A 22,625-nucleotide genomic window follows, 5' to 3' on the forward strand; every position below is an offset into this window, starting at 1 on the left:
GGATGTAACTTTCATCTCATTAAATTATTTATTACTTTTGACTCTGTCATTTAACGCTTTACAGTCAGAGCTGCTAAAGACGTTCCTTCTCCTGCCCCCATTTGTTCCAGAATCCATTTGCTGTTGTATCTCTTCTTTCTGCTGAGAGAATATCAAAATGTGTCCGGGTAGACAAACTATAGCTTTTCGTCTCCCCACAGGAATTTCGGATAGTCTGAGCATTGCCTTTAAAAAAAGTCCAATTGAATTTCATTCTTTGCGATCTATTAGATTTTATTAGATTGGAACTTTTAAAAAACGGAGGGGTGATTTATTAAAAAAGGATCGGTGTTTTCACCCACCATTATTTTAACTAGAATGAGATCCCTGAGGGATATTTGTATGGACGGAGTTACTTTAACAATGAGAAGGGACTTTGCGGTAAAATGCTGTGCTCTGGGGAAAATGAGTTACTTTTGAAAGCCGTGGTTTGTGTTTTCAAAGAGGCCCACTTACGAATTACATAAATTTTGAAGTGACAAGCGGATCATCGCTAACCATGGGGCCAGGTTAGTCGCACAGCAATCGGTAAGTCAAATTCTTCTAAAGCCGTGACCATTCAAATAATCTAACTATCGAGTTCCAGTATATTTACTATAGTCTGATAGTTTATTCAATTTGCAGATAGTCGCACACAAAGTCGACTTGAGAAAGATCTAAGTGTTTGTTGACAAATTATATTGTCTGAACACGTTTAGAGTGCCTAATTTGTTGCACTTGACACTCCAGTAAAATGTAGAAAGCAGCTCAAACCTCACTAAAATCAACACCAATCAGTTAAAGTATATTCTACTGACCCCTGCAAATTTAAAGACGATTAGTTGATACAGGAGGTGGAGAGAAGTGGGGCTGGTCAAGGTGAGGGATCTATATTTGGAGGAAGGGTTCGCCGGTCTGGAGGAGCTAAGGGAGAGGGTAGAGCTGCCGAGGGGGAGTGAGTTCAGGTGTTTGCAGGTTAGGGACTTTGCGCGAAAGGTCTGGAGGGGGTTCTGGGATACACCCTGCTGGAGTGACTGCTGCTTCCGGAAGGGAAGAGAAGAATTGGGGATATATACAAGTGGCTGAGGGAGCAAGGAGGCAAGCGGGTGGTGAAGATCAAGGCAAAATGGGAAGGGAAGTTGGGAGGGGAGATCAATTGGGCAGCATGGAGTGAGGCACTGCGTAGGGTAAACGGGACGTCCTCCTGTGCAAGGATGAGTATGATACAGTTTAAGGTGGTGCACAGGGTGCATATGACTTGGGCGAGAATGAGTGGGTTGCTCCAGGGGGTGGCAGATGAGTGTGAGAGGTGTGGGCGGGGAGCCAGCGAAAAATTGGGAAGATTCTGGGCAGAAGTGTTTGGAGTCTTAGCCAGGATAGTGGAGGAGGAGGTGGACCCTTTGGTGGCGATATTTGGGGTTTCAGAGAAGCCGGAGCTCATGGAGAGGAGGAAGGCCAATGACAAGGTCTTCGCCTCTCTGATCGCACGGCGGCGAATTTTACTTGGTTACCTGGTTGGGTGACCTGTACGACTTCCTGTGGTTGGAGAAGATAAAGTATAAGTTAAGGGACTCTGCAGAGGGGTTTTAGTGGGGGATGTATGTGTCTGTGTTTGAGGAGCTGTGCGTTGCACGGGGGGGGGGGGGGGGGGGAAAGGGGGGGGAATTTGTACACACTGTATAGTTAATTGCTGAGAAGTATGTTTCCCAGTGTGTTCATTTGTTGTAACCTGTTTTGATACATGTTTGTAATAGAATACGTTTTTAAAAAAATTTAAGACGACACGACCATGAGATATTGGAGCAGAATTAAGCCATTCAGCCCATCGAGTCTGCTCCGCCATTCGATCATGGCTGATACGTTTCTCATCCCTATTCTCCTGTCTTCTCTGGGTAACCACTCGTCCCCTTATTAATCAAGAAATCCCCTTATTAGTCAAGAACACTAGATTTGTGCTTGAGGTACTGTTACCAACAGGGTTACTGACCAAGAGCTGGAAGGTGGAACAAGACAGAATAGTTATTTCTTAGAACGTAAGAATTAGGAGCAGGAGTAGATAATTTAGCCTCTCGAGCCTGCATCACTGTTCAATACGGTAATGGCTAATTTCATCATGACCTCAACCCCACCGACCTGCCCGTTCTCCGTAACCCTTCAACCCATTACTAATTGAAAATCTATCTAACTCCTCCTTATATTTACTCACTATCCCAGCATCCACTGCACTCTGGGGTAGTGAATTCTATAGATTCACGACCCTTTGGGGGAAGTAGTTTCTCCTCATCTCAGTTATAAATTTGCTTCCCCTTATCCTGAGACTATGACCTCTCGTTCTAGATTGCCCCACAAGAATCAAGGAATCATCGAATTTACAGTACAGAAGGAGTCCATCGGGTCCGCACTGGCCCTTGGAAAGAGCACCCTACCTAAGCCCAAGCCTCCACCCTATCCCCGTAACCCAGTAACCCCACCTAACATTTTGGACACTAATAGGCAATTTAGCAAGGTTAATCAACTCAACCTGCACGCCTTTGGACTGTGGGAGGAAACCGGAGCACCCGAAGGAAACCCATATACACACGGGGAGAAATTGCAAACTCCACACAGACAGTCACCCGAGGAGGGAATTGAACCCGGATCCCTGGCGCTGTGAGGCAGAAGTGCTAACCACTGTGCCACCATGAAGCATCCGTTCCACGTCTACTCTATCCATACCATTTATTATCTTATATATCTCAATTTGATCTACCCTCATTCTTCTAAATTCTAGAGAGTATCGGCCTAAACTGCTCAATCTCTCTTCAGAAGACAAACCCCTCATCTCTGGAATCAACCTAGTGAACCACCTCTGAACTGCCTCCAATGCCAACTTTCCTCAAATGAGGGACCAAAACTGTACACAATACTCCAGGTGCAGTCTCACCAATGCCTTGTACAGTTGTAACAACATTTCTTTACCTTTACACTATTTCTTTAGTCATAAATGCAAACAATCCATTCACTTTTTTTATTACCTGCTGCATTTGAATACTAGTTTTCTGTGACTCATGCACGAGGACACCCAGATCACTCTGTATCGGAGCATCCCGAAGTCTCTCCGGATTTAGATAATAAGTTGCCTTTACATGTTTCCAACAAAATGGATGACCTCACACTTCCACGTCAAACTCCATCTGCAACATTTTGGCCCACTCTCCGAACCCATCCATATCCATTTCTAAGGTTCTTATTTCCTCTTTGCAATTTACCACCCCACCTATTTTAGTGTCATCGCCCTCCAGCATGGGTTCCCCCATTGTGGAATGGGCAAGGAGTGTAAATCGGCATTGACTTCGGTGAGACTGGAAGATCACACCAGCGGCTGATCCGAGCCACCTCCCCTGTGGGAAAAGCAGCCATGGGACTGCCATGGTGTCTGGTTGGCACTCCCAAACTAGTAGGCTGGTGGTGCCAAGCTGCCAGGCTGGGAGTGCCAAAGTGCCAGGATGACACTACAAATGTGCCCAGGTGTCAGGTTGGCACTGCCGAGAGTTGGGGCCTGGGGTTCATGCCCATGAAGGAGTGGTTAGGAGGGTTTGAAGGGGCCCCGGAAAGGTTGGGGGGGGGGGGGGGGGGGGGGGTGAAGCGGGTGTCCTTACAGTGGGGTTCCTGCAAGGTGGGATGCAGAGATTGGGACAAACTTTCAAAATGGCGGCCTGATCTGGTATTTGCCGGTCCTGCTGTCGAGCTCAGCTCCCCAGTGCAGGAAAATGTTCTAAGTGTGGCCCCCGACAGGGAGAAACTCCCCGAGGTCCAAAGAAATGGCTAAGTGTTGTTGAATAGCGGTGTCAATCTCGACACTGCAGCCGTTGTGAAGCACCCCAGCAAATGCGCCCGAAACCAGCAAAGTTTGTTTTAACATAAAAGACACCTATTGGTCAGAGTCTTCACTCCTGGGTGAAGTATCCTTTCCCCAGTTTTACAAATTAAAGAAAAAAATAGTTGGTGTTCTTGTCCAGAATCCTCTGGTCTAATATCCTAACACCTGCCAAAATGGACAATTTCACATTTTCCCACCTTCTATTCCATTTTCCAGATCTGTGCCCACTCACTTAACCTACCTATATATTTTTGTAGCCTCCTTATGTCCTCTTCACAACTTGCTTTCCTACCTTTCTTCATGTCATCAGCACGTTTGACAACCATCCCATCCATCCCTTCATCCAAGTCATTTATTTTTTAACATTTTTTTTCCAATTAAGGGGCAATTTAGCGTGGCCAATCCACCTACCCTGCACAGCTTTGGGTTGAGACATGGGGAGAATGTGCAAACTCCACACGGACAGTGACCCGGGGCCGGGATCGAACCCGGGTCCTCGGCACCATGAGGCAGCAGTGCTAACCACTGCGCCACACTGCCACCCCCATCCGTCACATTGCCGCCCCCATCTAAGTCATTTATATAAATTGTAAACAGTTGAGGTCCCAGCATTGATCCCTGTGGCACACCATTCCTCACATCTTGCCAACCTGATAAAGACTCACTTATGCTTATTCTCTGCTTCCTGTTTTTATTGGAACACAGAGGAGTTTATTTTAAAGACGGTTTAGTTAAAGAGACCAAAGCTCAAAGCTCTGCTTCCTGTTAGCCAGCCAATTGTCTTTCCTTGTCAATATGTTACTCTGTAAACTATGAGTTTTAATTTTTCACAATAACCTTTGACATGGTATAAAATGCCTCCTGAAAATCGAAGTACAGCACATCCACCAGTTTCCCTTTATCCACAGCACATGTCACTTCCTCAAGAAACTCCAAATAGTTGGTTAAATAGTTGTGATTTATCTTTCACAAAACCATGTTGACTTCTGTTTAGTTGGAACTTATTCAAGTGTCCTGCTCTAATATCTTTAATAGCGGAACAGTTAACATATAAAGTGTAGGGCAGTACGGTAGCATTGTGGATGCACAATCACTTCACAGCTCCAGGGTCCCAGGTTCAATTCCGGCGTGGGTCACTGTCTGTGCGGAGTCTGCACATCCTCCCCGTGTGTGCGTGGGTTTCCTCCGGGTGCTCCGGTTTCCTCCCACAGTCCAAAGATGTGCAGGTTAGGTGGATTGGCCATGCTAAATTGCCCTTGGTGTCCAAAATTGCACTTAGTGTTGGAAGGGGTCACTGGGTTATGGGGAAAGGGTTGAGGTGTGGACCTTGGGTAGGGTGTTCTTTCCAAGAGCCAGTGCAGACTCGATGGGCCGAATGGCCTCCTTCTGCATTGTAAATTCTATGATGATTCTATGATTAAATACCTCAGCTTAGTAATCATCATTGTTGATGAGCCTTGACATTGTTGCCTGTCTGATCACAAGGAATTATTACAGAATGTTTTGTGGAAGAGATGCGAAGCACGAGTCAAGAACATTCCTTACTCCATAAACCCCTCTCCATTATGGAGGACTTGACCACCATATTTTTATTCTGAGGAAGCAGGGGAAAGTGAAAACGGGCTAGCCACCACAGTGGCAGCTCTGGGACAGCAGCAGTGATGTGTGGATGGTGGGCTCAGCAGGCAAAATAAACTTGCCTTTGTTTACTGAGATTTGGCCCAGTTGTTGCTATGACTATCAGGCCCTCAAACCTCACCCCTCTGTAATTATATGTATATTGTCAGTATAGTGAAGACTTAATCTTTGAATCCAAAGGGCAGCACGGTGGTGCAGTGGTTAACATTGTTGCCTCACGGCGGCGAGGTCCCTGGTTCGATCCCGGCTCTGGGTCACTGTCCATGTGTAGATTGCACATTCTCCCCGTGTTTGCGTGGGTTTCACCCCCACAACCCAAAGATGTGCAGGGTAGGTGGATTGGCCACACTAAATTGCCCCTTAATTGGAAAAAATGAATTGGGTACTCTAAATTTATTGGGGAAAAAATTGAATCCATGTGTAAATCAAAGACTAGAGGGCGTTACTAATTCACTGTATATAATACAGCATCTCTAGGAATTCTGGGAGAAGCTGAAGAGAACATGAAAAGAACAGAGTGAAAGTTGAATAGCGATATATAGCACAAGGTCAAGTCATAGTTTAATAGATAGATAGAATATTGAATACTGTAGTACAGATTCAGTGTCATCAGTTAACTATCTCTAACTCAGTAGAGTGTGCGAACTTCATTTTAGTTAGTAGAGTAAGATAAATTAGTTTTGATTCAATATTCTTATTTGTATATTCTTTGTCAACACTACATATCTGGCTATCTTGAAGGAAAAGGCAAAGAATATAACATGGTACCAGGTTACTGCTGAAGTTATTAAGATAGATTAGTTAGAATCTAGCTCACAGAAACTAGCACGTGGCTCAGACTTTGAAGAACAGACTGCCTACAAACCTGTTACTGCAAAACACCGAAGAATCTCAAACCCATGAAGAAAGTTCAATCTCTACGACAACTCAGGAAATCTGGTAAACTGGATGTTAACTGGAAAGTTTTCAAACAACAGTTTCCGCTACATCTGTCTGCATCTGATTTAGACAATGTGAGTGATAAATGGAATCTAGCATTATTCCTAATGCTAGCTGGTCCATAAGCAATAGGACTGTATAATCCCTTTCAATCGCAACGGACGAAGATAAAACTAAATATAATGTTGTCATAAGAGAAATTTGGCCTGTACTGCAAGACACAAATTAATGAAACATATGAAAGATTTATCTTTAAGAAAAGGATGCAAAAAGATGGGGAATCTATTGATTGCTTCATAACAAATTTAAAACTCAAAGCTCAAACATGTAATTTCTCCATATTATCTGACTCTATGATCAGAGACCCGATTGTCTTTGGAATCGTAGATGAAAAGCTCAGGGAACGTTTGCTGAGACAAAAAGATCTCAAGCTCGAAAATGCTATCGAAATGTGTTGAGTGCATGACACAACAGAAGAAACCTATCAAAGTGATAACTTTGCCAATGATCTTGATGCTTACTGCTTGGAAGATTCTTTCTTTGTCGGCATTATTGAAACATTTGATGCTACTACAGATGTTTCATCTCCTCCTGAAATAGTACAATCTATTGACATGGAATCTGAATGGAACACATCGCTTCAAGTAAATGGTTCTGAAATCATTTTCAAGCTTGACACACGAGCGTCCGCAAACTTGATCAACACGAATGACCTTTCGCAACTAAGTCAACCTCCTAAAATACAGAAGAAAACAGATTGGCAATTGCGTGATTATAATGGCAACATAGGGCAGCACGGTGGCACAGTGGTTAGCATTGCTGCCTACGGCGCTGAGGACCCGGGTTCGAATCCCGGCCCTGGGTCACTGTCTGTGAGGAGTTTGCACATTCTCCCCATGTCTGCGTGGGTTTCACCCCCACAACCCAAAGATGTGCAGGATAGGTGGATTGGCCACGCTAAATTGCCCCTTAATTGGAAAAAATAATTGGGTACTCTAAATTTTTTTATTTTTTTTAAATAAATAAATAATGGCAACGCAAGCACCTCATTGGGATCGTGCTATTTAGTCGTGACAAATCACGACACCATCATATCATTAAGACTTGAGATTGTTGAATCTAACAGATCTTCTCTCTTAGGTGCACAAGCCTGTCAGGATCTCCACCTAGTTCAAAGAATTTATAGCACAAGTTCACCTCTTCCGCCTGTTCAGGAAGATATTCAAGGAATTCTTGATCGATTTCCTCCCGTCTTTGCAGGCATGGGTACTCTGTTCATTTCAATATAAAATACAATTGAAAGCAAATGCCAAACCAATGGGACGCCCTCCTAGAAGAATTCCTGCCCTGCTTTGTGAAAGATTAAAGCACGAACTTGCACATATGCAAAAACTTGGCATAATCTCCAAGATAACAGCACCAACTGATTGGGTCAGCTCAATGGTGTGCGTCAAGAAATTATCTTGGGAATTAAGAATCTGCATAGATCCAAAAGATCTAAGTAAAAATATAAAGCGTGAACATTATCCAATACCCAAGGGTAAAGAAATCACCAGCAAAACAGCAAATGCTAATTTTTTTTCGAAACTGGATGCCTGTAGAAGATCTTGGCAAATGCAGTTAGACGACACAAGCAAGAAATTGTGTATGTTCAACACACCATTTGGTCGATACGGTTTCAACAGAATGCCATTTGGTATTATTTCAGCATCGGAGATATTTCATCGAGTGATGGAACAAATGACTGAAAGTATTGGTGGAGTATGAGTTTACGTGGATGATATCATCGTCTGGTCATCTACACGTGAAGAGGATAATGCAAGGCTGCTGCAAGTCTTTCAACGGATACACAAATTTAGTTTAAAACTAAACTGAGCCAATTGCAATCTTGGTATCTCAACTTTTAAAGTTCCTGGGAGATTAAATTTCGGAACATGACGACAACAAGATTGCTGCCATACAAAAGATGACAGTCCCAGAGGACAAGAAAGCAGTGTTGAGATTCCGAGGCGTTGTAAATTTCCTTGGAAAGTTCATTCCAAACTTCTCTTCCAGAGCTACAGCTTTGTGACATCTCATCAAAAGGTCTACTACATACTCGTGGACTGATGCTCATCAAGCAGACTGGATGAATCTAAAGTCACAATTGACTGTTCTTTCCTTCTTTGACCCTGACAGAGAAACAAAAATCTCAACAGATGCAAGTCAAAGTGGAATTGGAGCAGTTCTTCTACAAAGAGATGATGATTCTTTGTGGACATCAGTTGCTTATGCATCACGAGCAATGACACCTACTGAACAAAGGTATGCCCAGATAGAAAAGGAATGTTTAGGCTTACTTACTGGAATTCTCAAGTTTCACAACTATGTATATGGCCTACCAACATTCATGGTCAAGTCTGATCACCGGCTACTTGTTCACATTATTCATAAAGATTTGAATTACATGACTTCTAGATTACAGCGTATTCTTATGAGGTTGCGTTGATATGACTTTCAGCTTCTCTATACTCCAGGCAAAGATTTGATAATTGCTGATGCATTATCTCGTTCTGTCAGCTCAGAAGAACGACCACCAGAGTTTATTCAGCACATTGAAGCTGAGGTGCAGCTTCGAGCTGAAACCTTACCTGCGTCAGACAACAAATTGAAACTCATTCAGAGATGAGATCAACAAAGATCCAGTGTTGCAACCTGTCATAGACCATTTGAACAATGGTTGGCCTAAAGGACACTGTTCCAAATACAGAAACATTCAAGCTGAACTCACAGTTGTTGATGGTTTTTTACTCCTTCTCGATCGCATAGTGATTCCTGTGATACTTAGACCCATGATTCTACAAAACATACATGAAGGTCATCTAGGCATAGAGAAATGAGAAAGAACGAGACAGGCTGTATATTGGCCAGGCATCAACAAGGACATCACAAACCTTGGCCGGGATTCTCCTCTACCCAGCGGGGCGGGGGGTCCCAGCGTGATGTAGTGGCATGAAGAACTCCGGCGTCGGGCCGCCCCAAAGGTGCGGGAGTCTCCGCACCTTTAGGGGCCAGGCCCTCACCTTGAGGGGCTAGGCCCACGCCGGAGTGGTTGGCACTCCGCCAGCTGGCGTGGACGGCCTTTGGCGCCATGCCAGTCGGGGCCGAAGGGACTTCACCAGCCGCCGTAAGTCCGCGCACGCGCCGGAGCATCAGCAGCTGCTGACGTCAACCCCGCGCATGCGCAGGGGAGGGGGTCACTTCCGCCTCCGCCATGGTGAAGACCATGCTGAAGGCGGAAGGAAAAGAGCGCCACCACGGCGCAGGCCCGCCCGCCGATCGGTGGGCCCCGATCGCGGGCCAGGCCACCGTGGGAGCACCCCCCGGGGCCAGATCGCACCGCGCCCCCCCACCCCCCAGGACCCCAGAGTCCGCCCGCGCCGCCTGTTCCCGCCGGTAAGGTAGATGGTTAGATCCACCCTGGCAGAAGAGGGTTGACAGCGGCGGGACTTCAGCCCATCGCGGGCCAGAGAATCACCAGGGTGGGGGAGGGCCTGCCGACTGGCGCGGCGCAATTCCCGCCCTCACCGAATCTCTGGTGGCGGAGAATTCGGGACATTGCAGGGCGGGATTGACGTCGGCCCCCGGCGATTCTCCGACCCAGCGGGGGGGGTTGGAGAATCCCGCCCCTTATTTGAAACATGTCAAAGAAACCAATCTACTCAGTGCAAATAAAAACTTCTACCGCATGATCTGGAAAACACTCCATGGTCAAAAGTGGGAATCAACTTGTTTCATTTCTATGGTCGTGATTACGTGTTAATCATACACTACTTTTCAAATTATCCTGAAGTTATCAAGCTGTCTGACTTGATTGCTAAATCCGTGATCAAAGCTACAAAAGACATTTTTGCGAGACATGGGATACCGTGCAAAGCCATGACAGATAACGGACCGTGTTTTGATTGTTATGAATGGACAGAATTTGCTAAAGCATATAATTTTGCTCACATAACTTCAAGTGCTGTCTATCCACAATCAAATGGAAAAGTTGAAAAAGGGGTTGTGAAACAACTTTTGAAAACATTTTTTGATTCTGATTCTGACATGAAACTAGCTTTACTCAATTACAGAGCGACGCCTCTCGCAACGGGCCTATCTCCTGCTCAACTATTGATGATGAACAGAGCATTAATAACAACTATGCACTGGACTTCCTGATCCAGATCTTCAGCCAGTCATCAAGAAAATGCAAAATCAACAAAGCATTCAGGAGAAATACAACAATCAACATGCAACAACACTGGAACCACTGAATCCAGGTGATCAGTGATTGCCTGAGATCTACATAAATGGTCGAGTTCAGCCGAGATTGCCTTGTTCCCCAAATTACAGCAGTGATTACACCCATAAAGCAGGAAGGATGATTCACTGGCTGATTGGCCCCTCCCTCATCCAGTGATGTTGAGGCCAATCAAAAAAACCCTCCGCTGCTCCAGTTGAGACCTGTTCATGCAGAGCAAACAGAAGATCAAACTGGTATTTCACAAGTTAAACTAAAAAAAAAAGGTCATCATTTGAGGATGTTTAATTTTCGCACAATGTTGGACGGAGGCCCAGAGAACAGTCCCAAATTTGGAATTGTAGGGTGGTTGTACCACAATTCCTCAAAACCTTTTTAACTAATGGGATACTGTGTGTGTGTGTGTGTGTGTGTGTGTAATATATTTCAGTGAACCACATTTGAACATTGTGTGGGCCTTTCAGGTCTCCCAGTCCAAATGCAATTTGTTACTTATTAAGCGCTCCAGACATGTCCTAATATGTACATGACCTTCATACAATCTGAGCCACTTTAAGAGCACCCAGTTGAGAACTGTTTTCTCAGTCGTTTATTCTCTGCTGCTTCCTGCCACGACAGTGGATTGCATTCAGTTTCTGAGAATTTCTTTGCAAATTCTGCCACAGAGAAAGATTGTAACTCGATGGCCGGGATCATATTCCTCTACATTCGATTCTTGATCAGGGCAACGTGTGGGCTGATTGCACCAATAACACTCAGGATCTCCAGCAGTTGCCACATGGAAACTATATAAAGAGGCTCACCGATTAGAAAAATGCTCCACTTGTAACTATGGGATTTATGAGGACCCAGGAATCCACTGCGATGGCGATTGCGGCGGCAAACATCGTAAATTAGATTTTTGGGTTCCCTGAACCTTCGTTGGCAGACACATGCCACAGTTCTCTGGAAAAATGATAAGAATATGCTGCAGCATACATACTGCTGGATCAGGAGCAGCTCAGTCAATGTCTGATACTCATAGGCCCAAGATACTGAACAGATCAGCAAGTCATTCAACATCTCTACACCAATAAATAAGGTATATTTTGCAGATTTCTTGCTTTTTTATTCAAAAACTTCTAAATGGAGTTTGTTTATTATTTTATCAAAGGATTTGCGGTTCCACAGCTCCTTGGATGTTTCAAAGGACTGTGCAGCCAATGAACTGCTTTATGGGTGTAATCACTGCTGTAATTTGGGAAACAAGACAGTCAATGTGCGCACAGCAAGATCCCACAGGCAGCAATGTGATTAATGATTAGATAATCTGTTTGAGTGCTGTTGGCTGAGGGATAAATATTGGGCAGGACCGTGGGGAGACCTCCTGTGCTCTTGGAAGGAATTCTCGTTTCCCACTGTGCTAAAACAAGTGCCTCTCATTGTTGCTTTAATCCCAAGTCTGGGTCATTTCATTTCTGGCAGTCTGCCTGATGAGTAAGTTTCTATTTTAAGTAGAATTACGACATTAATGTAAGGCTAGTTTGATGGAAAAATACTGAAGCTGCTATCTCTTTGCGTAGACAACCCCCACTTGCATGTAAAACTGATTAATCTCACTCCCGTTCTGCCTCAAACAAGATTTTAGGATAAACTTTAGTTATTTTTTGTTTTCTGGATGTGCGCTGGCAGCCCAGCATTTTTGCTATTGAGAAGATGGTAGTGAGCGGCCTTGTTGAATTGATGCAGTCCACAGTGTTGCTAAATTGGAAGTTGGAGTATGTTGGGCAGCTGATGAATAAAGGAGCAACAACGATATATGTTCAAGACAGGATGGTGTGTGGCTCACAAGGGAACTTGAAGGTAATGGGGCAGGATTCTCCGTTGGCTGACACCGGAATCGGGAAATGCGATTGGGCGGAAAATCGGCTTTGACGCCAAAATCATGGCGGGCGCCGGTTCCACGCCAAATCGCAATTCTCTGGTGCCTCAATAGTGGCATCAATGTGTTCCAGAACGCCATTGGCATTTCATTAATGGGCCTGACCTGGTATTCGTCGGGGCCTCCGCGATGTACCTTCTCCACTGGAGAGAAGTCCCGACGGCGATGTTCACTTGTGCTTTTAAAAATCGTGAAATAGGGACCGTGGCTGCTGAGGGAGAGAGAAGGGGTACGGAAAGTGTCCAACATCACCATAGTGTGCTGTCAGTTGTATCGCTGGCTGGGAGGCTTCTGCCGGGAGGAGTAGCGGGGGTGGCCAGGAGGTGGGCTGTGGGGTCGGGGTGAAAGGGCAGGGAGCACCATTGCCGCAGCCTGCAAGGCAGCCATGCAGCTGTGCAGGCCGCTGACTGCCCACTGTGAACATAAGACCACAGATCGTATGGGCCTCCCCAGCCAGCCCATTAATGGGATGGGCATGATCCAGCTCAACCAGTGCAATCTTGTTGGATGGGATGAGTGTGTGTGGGGAGTGTAATGTCTATGTGGAATGTAGTTTGTCAGCCTCTCAAGTGTCAATCACGGACCCGGTGACGCCCGCACATTTCTCATTGGAATTGATTGTGTTCCACATGGTGCCGGTGCTAGCCCCTCCATGGGCGCTGAATCGGTCAAGGTGCGATGCCAGTTTTGCTGTCGTGGAAGTCGGCACTTAATCTCAGGAACGGAGAACCTCGCCCATGGTTGTCCCAGGCACCTGCTGCCCTTGACGAGGTGGTGAAGATCATGGGTTTGGGAGATCCTGTCGAAGAAACCCTGCCGAGTTGTGGAGAGTACACTGCAGCTGCTGTACTCTGATGCTGGAGGGAGCGACCATTCAAGCCAATGGAAAAATCACATTTCCTAACCCTGAGCTCTGCCATCTGTTAGAGAATGTATATGTGTGTACGTGTGTGTGTGTATGTGCTTGTCTGTGCGTGTTTGTGTTTGCTTGTGCACGTTTATGCATTTTGTGCATGTGTGTCAGATGACGACGGGATCAGACTTGACTGTGATGCCTTTTGCTGCTGAGTAGTTTGTCAATACCTGTAGCCGAGACTCATATGGGGAAGATACCAGAGCTTGTGAGAAAGGAGGGGGACAGGCCCCGAGGTAAAATAAAACATAGAAAATATATAAACACAATTGTGACGGTAGACTTCCAAATCTTTGTACTTTTTTTTCCTAAACGGGCATTCCTTAAAGATTTTAAAGTAAGATTTATTATGTGCCTGTTGATTTATTGCAGGAGAGAAGAGCTATATGAACACTGGGCTGGAAGCAACATGGATGTTGGAACTGTGACAAGTTTATCCAGCTTGTCCAATTCCTTCAATCACTTTCTGGGGAGCTACAAGGACCCGAAGCTCTTGTACTGCGCAAATGGAGGGTATTTTGTGCGAATTCTCCCCGATGGACAGGTGGAGGGGACGAGAGACCGCAGCGATGTATACAGTGAGTATTCTTTCTAGCCATCACATACACAGCATTGTTTAAGTGTGCGTTTGTATGTGTGTTTGGGCTTGCATTGCTTGGCAACTGCTTTGACACTTTCCAAGTTCAATTCGCTGAGGGCTGTCAGCGGTGAGGAGTACAAGATTTCCACCAAGGTTTTAGGAGAACTAAAACTCCAAAGGGTGGTGCACAAAGATTGAATTTAAAAAAAAAACATTAAACATCCTGTTGTATCGGGATGAAACCGGTTTTTCACAGCGTCACAGACTGTTGGTGCGAGTACACTTTACTTCCATGCCAAGTCCACAAGGAATAAAGGTTTAAGTTCAAACGATTTCCTATCATAGAATTTACAGTGCAGAAGGGGGCCATTCAGCCCATCGAGTGTGCACCGACCCTCGGAAACAGCACCCTACTTAAGCCCACACCTCCACCCTATCCCCGTCACCCAAGCTGGGAATCGAACCTTGGAGCCTGGAGCTGTGAAGCAACAATGCTAACCACTGTGCTAGCGTGTTGCCCTTTGAATGTAAAAGGCGGGCTGGTTTAGCACAGTGGGCTAACACAGCTGGCTTGTAATTCAGAACAAGACCAGCAGGGTGGGTTCAATTCCCGTTCCAGCCTCCCCGAGTGGGCACCAGAATGTGGCGACTAGGGGCTTTTCACAGTAACTTCATTGAAGCCGACTTGTGACAATAAGTTATTATTATTATTATTGTTTTTTCCTCTCCCAAGCTCATACCCTCCCAGTCCTGCTTCCAAAGAACAATTTTTCATTAGAGAGTCTCGGTGAACTATTTGAGCATATGTATCATTGCGTCTAAATCCTGATTTAATATGAGTCTGCTGGTATATTTTCAGACATTGGAGCCTTGCTATTTATGCTTGGGGGGGTGGGGGGGGGGGTGTCGTGGGGAGGGGGGTGGGGGTGGACATGAGACCAGAAGTTGTGGTCAGTGATGTCCAATGCCTTCTAGCTTTGTCTCCCAGCCACCGGTCAGTCAAGCAGACAGCCTCGCTGTTAAGCAGGAGACAGCTCAATCAGCAGGAGGTCACAGCCATGGCACCTTGGGGAGAGCCCTGGGCAATCAGGGGTGGGGTGAGCCTGCCACGCAGGCATGGTGGAGGTCTGGATTCCGGGGGGGCGGGGGGGGGGGGGGGGTTGAGGCCAGCAGGGCATGTGAGGGGGTGAAGCTGGAAATCAGATCTGAATGGGGCACGATGTGGTTTTGGAGAATTTGGTGATTAGAGTGTGACAGGGGAGATATCAGCAATTGGGGCTGGGCTGCGTGTGGTGGAAAGGGAGCCCAATTTAAATCTGTTAATAAAGTGTTCCACCTCTACAAGGAAGGTTGTGAATGCAATTCACAAATTTCCTTTTAAATTCAGCCCCCTTCCCAAACAACATCCCACACCTGCACTGCCCATCATTGGGGTGTTAATGGCCTGGATGTCAACTGGGACTGGAGATTATTTTCTTTCCCTTCTGATGCGACCATCAATTCACAAAACAGAGAGTGGATGTAAACTGTGGCTTTATTCGACTAGAACAGTGCCTGCCTGCGACTGCTCTGCTACTGAGAGCCGCCTACAGGGCTGCTGCTCTTTATACCTCCCCTCAAGGGGTGGATCCGGGGCAGAGCCCACAAGGACACCAACATGATACATTCCATGTAATATTGTACAATGGTCCATAGGTGGAGCCCACATGGGCAACAGCGTGATATAGTGACATACATGGTGAATGGTTAATACAATACGTTCACCACACCTTCCTGTCCTTATGATACTGAGGCTGTTTGCAGTAACCCTACCCACACAGAGTTTACCCAACATGTTGCACACCAGGAGCCTGGAACGCCCTTGATGTATACTTTAGTATCACATATTCCTGTAACAAAACGGGGTTAGATCTCAGATGGCAAACTGTGATATTGCCAAACTAATGGAGACATTTTGTAATCAGATGAATCCAAGATGGGGTGCCTTGAGGGACTGGATAATGTTCCCTTTTGGAATATTTTAAAGTTACCCATGTAACTGTAATCCAGACTGAATGGTGGTCTCTTGCTTATTTGTTCTCCTTCTCTCTCCTCTCTTTCTCTTCTCTTGCATCTCTCTCTGTCTCTCGTATGTAGATTTGATGGTGTAGGTGTGTTACAGCCCTACCTCCTCAAGTCTGAGATTACGTTAACATTGTTTTAATTTTCTAATAAGTCGGAAATTGCTTTGCAAGTCTTGGGTCTCGTCTTCTTCAAGGCGGATCCTGTGTTATCCTACCTTACACTGCCATAGTTTTGTCAGAATTCTCCATTTCTTTTCATGTTGGTCAAAGTAGAACTGGGAGGAAACAATGCGTTAGTCTCAACACCAATCTGAAGCAAGTGAAAGGAATCAGCCAGAAATGATCAAAGCAGCCACATCAAGCGCACTGATCTCCTTAAGCTGTAGTACAAATCCTCATTGTTTAATCTTGTTAAGCATTTCAGTATTGAACACAAGAACAACATAAGACTCCATGGTGTGATTCACTCTGAGTTAAGATGAGGCTGTCTTGTGGTTCAGTGCTAGGCCCTGTTATGTCGTAGTCACCATGAATATAATTCATCCTTCTTCAGTTCAGCTCCAGCTCCAGGCTGTAAGCAGAGGAGTGGTGACCATTCAAGGGATTGAAGCTAGATGCTACCTAGCAATGAGCGAAGTGGGCCAGCTTCATGCCTTGGTAAGCACAGAGCCTTATATTTATTGATTTCCATATTCAAATGTATATTGTGTTACGGACGCCAGACCAGATTCCAACAGTGGCTAAGATGTTGAACCGCAATGTTTTTTTATTTCTGGAAGACTGCAAAAAGATCGATTCGCTCCAGGAGTGATTGCATAAGAAATAGGGCTTGGTTACTTTTACAAAAAAATCTTTATTGAAACAAAAGAAAAAACAATATTTAAACTTTTAAACTTCAAACCTAACAAGAACAGCTTACATGTATCTCTTAACCCTAACACGAGATTTAACATTAAACAGTAGGTAAAATAAACATACAGCTCTCAACTCCACTTATGCAGGCAGACAAAAACAATATCTGCATTTACAGAATATAGTCCTGCTGTTTGTGCAGCTCCTTCAGACCCTTTTTCAGAAGCCTGTCTCTATGGCAGCTTTCCGTGACCTCTCGAAAATGAAAAAAATGAAAATCGTTTATTGTCACGAGTAGGCTTCAATGAAGTTACTGTGAAAAGCCCCTAGTCACCACATTCCAGCGCCTGTGCGGGGAGGCTGGTCCCGGAGGTGTTCCAAATCCTTTTGCCTCCACCTTTTTGAACAGGATTCTTTTTCTCCTCTGATCTCACCCAGCCCCTCAAACAATGGTTCTGTCCTGCAGCGTCCGGATTTGAAGTCGTTTTGGCTTTTGATTGTCCACTCCCATTCACACAAATGAACAGGCCATGCTATGAATATGCAACTAACCTCCAAGTTATGTATAACAGAGGCCATCAGACTAAGCAATGGGCTCATGACCAGTCAGATCAGAATGTCCTGGAGAACAACTGATCTTGTTTATCCTGTTTATTCCCATCAGCAAGTTTAAGTCTGAATGGGCAAATGTAACTCAGGCCAGGTGTTAGCATATGCCTCTGACTCAGAACTAGCAGTTTTACCCACAGTCTGTTAACTCCTAAATTGGCCACTACATCTTTTTTTAAATACATTTAGAGTACCCAATTCATTTTTCCAATTAAGGGGCAATTTAGCATGGCCAATCTACCTAGCCTGCACATCTTTGGGATGTGGGGGCGAGACCCATGCAAACACGGAGAGAATGCGCAAACTCCACACGGACAGTGACCCAGAGTCGGGGTCGAACCTGGGACCTCGGCGCCGTGAGGCAGCAGGGCTAATCCACTGCGCCACCGTGCTGCCCTGCCACTACATCTATGATCCGATTTTCTAACATCTCCCTTTCGTAACACTTGCACTTTGGATCGAGAGTAAGGTGGCACTGTTACTCAACCAGATAGTCTTGATCAAATCATTTCTCTATAGATTTCCAATTGGGATTTTGTTTCTCCCCTCCTGTTTTAAAGGTCATTGATGGCGTATGAATCCACGGATGTTCATAATAGGAAATAGGCCATTCAGCCCATCCAGCCTGCTCAGCCATTCAGTAAGATCATGGTTGATCTGATTGTGGCCGTATCCCCAATTTCCTCCCTGCCTTCCCTTGAAGATTAAAAATCAGTCCAACTCAGCCTTGACTATATTCAATAACCCAGCCTCCACTACTCTCTGGAATATACATTCCAAGGATTAATAACCCTCTGAGTAAAAAAATTCTTCCTAATTGCTGTCTTAAACGGGAGATCCCTTATTTTTAAACTTCACTCCCTGGTTCTAGAATCTTCCACGAGGAGAAACATCAGCTCAGCATCTACCCTGTCAAGCACCCCTAGAATCTTATAGCCTTTCAATAAGATCTCTATTTGCTGTTTATCCGCCAAGTGGTCGTTCGGCATGTGTTAGCCCATTACAGTGAGTGTTTGACACTAAGAGATTGAAATGATGCACTTTGTGGGATGTTAAGATCAAAGGGACTGATGTGTTAGGCATGTTGGTTCGATGTGGACTGCACTCGATGCAGGGAAGTTAGAAACAGACGTCTAACACTGGAGAAGAGCCAACACTGTTTTATTCAACTATAGAACTGCTATACATATTCAGCTGTGGGTCGATACTATACTGATCTGACTGGTGACCTTGTAGTAGCCTGACCAGACTTACTCGCTCCCGCATGGTGTTTGCACTGGCTAGCTCGTGGACTCTGACTGTCTCAGTAGCTGGGTCCCGAGAGAGTGGGAAACCTAATACCCTCTGGCTTTATAGTGGTAGTGTCCTGTCTGGTGATTGGCTGTACTGTGCTGTGCGCTTACTAGTCATCCTATATGTCAATCGCTGCCTGTCTGCACTCCATTATTTCATAGAATTTACAGTGCAGAAGGAGGCCATTCGGCCCATCGAGTCTGCACCGGCTCTTGGAAAGAGCACCCCACCCAAGGTCAACACCTCCACCCTATCCCCATAACCCAGTAACCCCACCCAACACTAAGGGCAATTTTGGACACTACGGGCAATTTATCATGGCCAATCCACCTAACCTGCACATCTTTGGACCGTGGGAGGAAACCGGAGCACCCGGAGGAAACCCATGCACACACAGAGAGGATGTGCAGACTCCGCACAGACAGTGACCCAAGCCGGAATCGAACCTGGGACTCTGGAGCTGTGAAGCATTTGTGCTATCCACAATGCTACCGTGCTGCGTACATGAGTGCTGCTACATGAGTGGATATTATGACAGGGACCTTTTAAGTGCACATTCACAGATCTTTGAGGGGGCCAATGAAAGTTGAGAAGAGAGTTAAAGAAGCTTAAGAGATGGTTCGTCTTGTAAATAAAAGGGCACTGATTACAAAAACCAAGGCATTGTGCTGAACCTTTACAAATCTCTGGGATGTTCTCAGCTGGAGTATCAGGTACAATTCTGAGCAGCGCACCTTAATGAAGATGCTAAGTCCCTGGAGAGGGTACTGAGCAGACTTACCAAGGTGACAGAGTGGTTGAGGGACCTCAGTTCTATGGAGAGATTAGTGAAACTGGGATTGTTCTTCTTAGAGCAGAGCAGGTTAAGGGACGCTGTAATGGAGCTATTGAAAATTATAAGGGGTTTTGTCGGGGCAGCACTGTGGCGCAGTGGGTTAGCCCTGTTGCGTCACGGCGCCAAGGTCCCAAGTTCGATCCCGGCTCTGGATCACTGTCCGTGTGGAGTTTGCAGAATCTCCCCTGTTTGCGTGGGTTTCGCCCCCACAACCCAAAGATGTGCAGGCTAGGTGGATTGGCCACGCTAAATTGCCCCTTAATTGGAAACAATGAATTGGCTACTCTAAATTTATTATTCAAAAAAATAAGGGGTTTTGCCAGAGTATGTTAGGAGAAACTATCCCCTTTCACATGGTAGCCAGAGGCCAAATAGATTTTAACTTATTTGGTAAAAGAAACAGAAAGAAATGAGCAGAAATCTCTCCACGCAGAGGGTTGTTAAGGTTTGCAATGCGTTGCTTGAAATTGAGTTTCAATCAGATTCCACAAGAACTTTCAAATGGCAATCGGACATATGTTTGAAAGGGTCAAACGTACAGAGATATGGGTAAAACACTGGGAAGTGGGACTAAACTATGCATCTCTTTCAAAGAGCAGGAACACCCCCCCCATAGGCCAAATGGCGTCTTTCCGCATTTTAAGATTCTTTGATTCTCGAGTATCCTGTTAGCCGACACAGAAAATGCTGATAACCCGAAGCTGGTCTGGCATCGCCTGAGAACAGTACAGACAAGTTATTGTTTTCAGCTTGAGCCTCTCTTCAAAACAGAATGTTCCTGATCCAACCAGATGTCCAAAGACGTAATTTCCAGTGGGGGTTGGGGACAGACTCTCCGAATTATGATCAGCAGTAGAACCCTGGCTGCCAGAACCCCATGAACATTACAGTGCCTTCTGATGGCAAGAAGATTTGAGTCTTTGACAGCAGTAAAAATGGAGCAGGTTCACCCTCAAGGAATAAGATTAAGTTCAGGAGCAGGGGTGTTTCAGTCTGTATGGGTCAGTACAAAATAATTTCCAGCCATTAGCTGCAAAAACGGCTTTGCCGGACACATTACTGATTTATGTTGTACCATGCAAAGCCCAGTTAACATCCCATTCTATTTATTTATTCTTTCACTAGATGTGGGTGTCGCTGGCTAAGCCAGCGTTTGTTGCCCGTCCCTAAATACCCTTGAGAAGGAGCCGTCTTCTTGAACCGCTGCTGTCCATGTGCTGTAGGTACACCCACAGTGCTGTTAGGGAGAGAGTTGGCGGGCGGGCTGATCCTGGTGGGGGCCTTTGTTCCTCCGCACCAAGCCCCTGTAGCTCTCCGCCATGTTGCGTCGGGGCCGGTACGGAGAAGGCAACCCATGCGCATGCGCGAACTCGCGGCGGCTGTAGCGCGCATGCACGGACCTGCGGCGCCCGTTCTGACGCCCGGATCGGCAGCTGGAGCAGCGTGAGGCTCTCTAGTGCCGTGCTGGCCCCCTCTGCGGCGCAGGATCGCTGATCCTAGGGGCCAGATGATGCCGGCGTAAAAGGCTCCGGCGTCAACACTTAGCCCCAGGATCAGAGAATCCCGCCCACCATCTCTTGGTTAATGGGGCAAGTTCAAAGGGGGAGACAGAGAGGAATTCCAGAGCTGAAGGCCTTGGCAGCTCATGGTACTGTCACCAAGGTCGGAGGTCTGACAATTTCTATGTACTACTCTCCAACTGCTCTGTAGGCTTGTTGGAGGTCAGTGCATAAACCTCCAGTTTAAACCCCCAAAACCTATTAACTCCTTATGTGAATTGGTATCACACTTTTGTTTTATGATGTTCCTGTGAAGGACCTTGAGACAAATCATTACATTAAAGAGGCTATTTTCTAAACGTTTGTGTTGTTGTGAGGCACTGGTACCTGGGGTAGGGACATCCTTATGTATTTCAGTCAAGTGGCAACACTTCACGTATGATTTTTGACAATGAATACCAGTGGCCCTGTTTGATGAGGGGAAATCATAGCAAAGCTTTCAGCCACGTTTTTCATGTGTGAGTCTTGCAAATAAAAATCTCAGGGAATTCAACCAGGATGGGATCCCAGTCATTCCTGATCCCATCAAGATATAAGGCAGAGTTCAAAATGAGGATTGCGGAATCGAAACACTAACCCCTGTTGATCTCCCCTACTGTTTCCCATCCAAACCCACGGCTTTAAGGGAAATTCTGATGCCTTTATCACAGCCCCAACTGATACCAAAAGAGGCTGGAGGACAGGGGATCAAGTGTGTGATTTCCATAATCTCTTTAGCTCGGCCACTGATTAGATAAACGAGGGTTTATGCTGAAGAATGAAGAATGGCCACTAAGCAAGGTTCTGGACATGTCTGACACTGTGCAACGATCAACATCAAGTAAAGGGGCCAGAATAAAAGTCCCACATTGGTCTATGGGGATCAGCTAGCTGTGGCTGGCAGAACGTAACGCTCTGTGACTTGAGCATAAAATCTAGGCCGACATTCCCAGTGCAGTACTGAAGGAGTGCTACACTGTTGGGAGTGGGGTTGCCAACCTTTCCGGGTTGGCCTGGAGTCTCCAGGAATTGAAGATCAATCCCCACGACACACTGCCGCGTGCGACCCTGAAACAAAATCATCAGGACATGTAAAAAGTTTTTTTTTTTTGTCATTTCCCTTGAACATTTTTCTTCACCAGATATAAAAATATTGAAAATGAGAGGGACAAAAGGCTGTTTGGCTCACAGGCAAGCATCATGCAGTTGGCTAACGAGTCGTTTTGCTTTCCACTTGGCGTAGGAAGGCAGTGCATCACGAAGATGGATGTGTTGACTGAGGAAT

At 45.8% G+C, this 22,625-nt stretch overlaps 1 protein-coding gene across 7 annotated transcripts in view; it reads left to right on the forward strand.

Annotated features, from left to right (window-relative positions):
* LOC119965397 (fibroblast growth factor 1-like) overlaps positions 1-22,625 on the forward strand; it is a 65,939-nt gene that overhangs the window by 36,560 nt on the left and 6,754 nt on the right. The window contains exons 2-4 of one of the 7 annotated variants that reach the window (XM_038796121.1): positions 484-567; positions 13,943-14,148; positions 16,767-16,870. In XM_038796121.1, coding sequence (XP_038652049.1) covers positions 13,980-14,148; positions 16,767-16,870 — 273 coding nt within the window. In that variant the 5' untranslated portion in view covers positions 484-567; positions 13,943-13,979. The other 6 variants (XM_038796126.1, XM_038796122.1, XM_038796119.1 and 3 more) reach the window with 6 other exon arrangements.

This window comes from Scyliorhinus canicula, chromosome 4 (genome assembly GCF_902713615.1).
Source record: "Scyliorhinus canicula chromosome 4, sScyCan1.1, whole genome shotgun sequence".
Taxonomy (NCBI): Eukaryota; Metazoa; Chordata; class Chondrichthyes; order Carcharhiniformes; family Scyliorhinidae; genus Scyliorhinus; species Scyliorhinus canicula.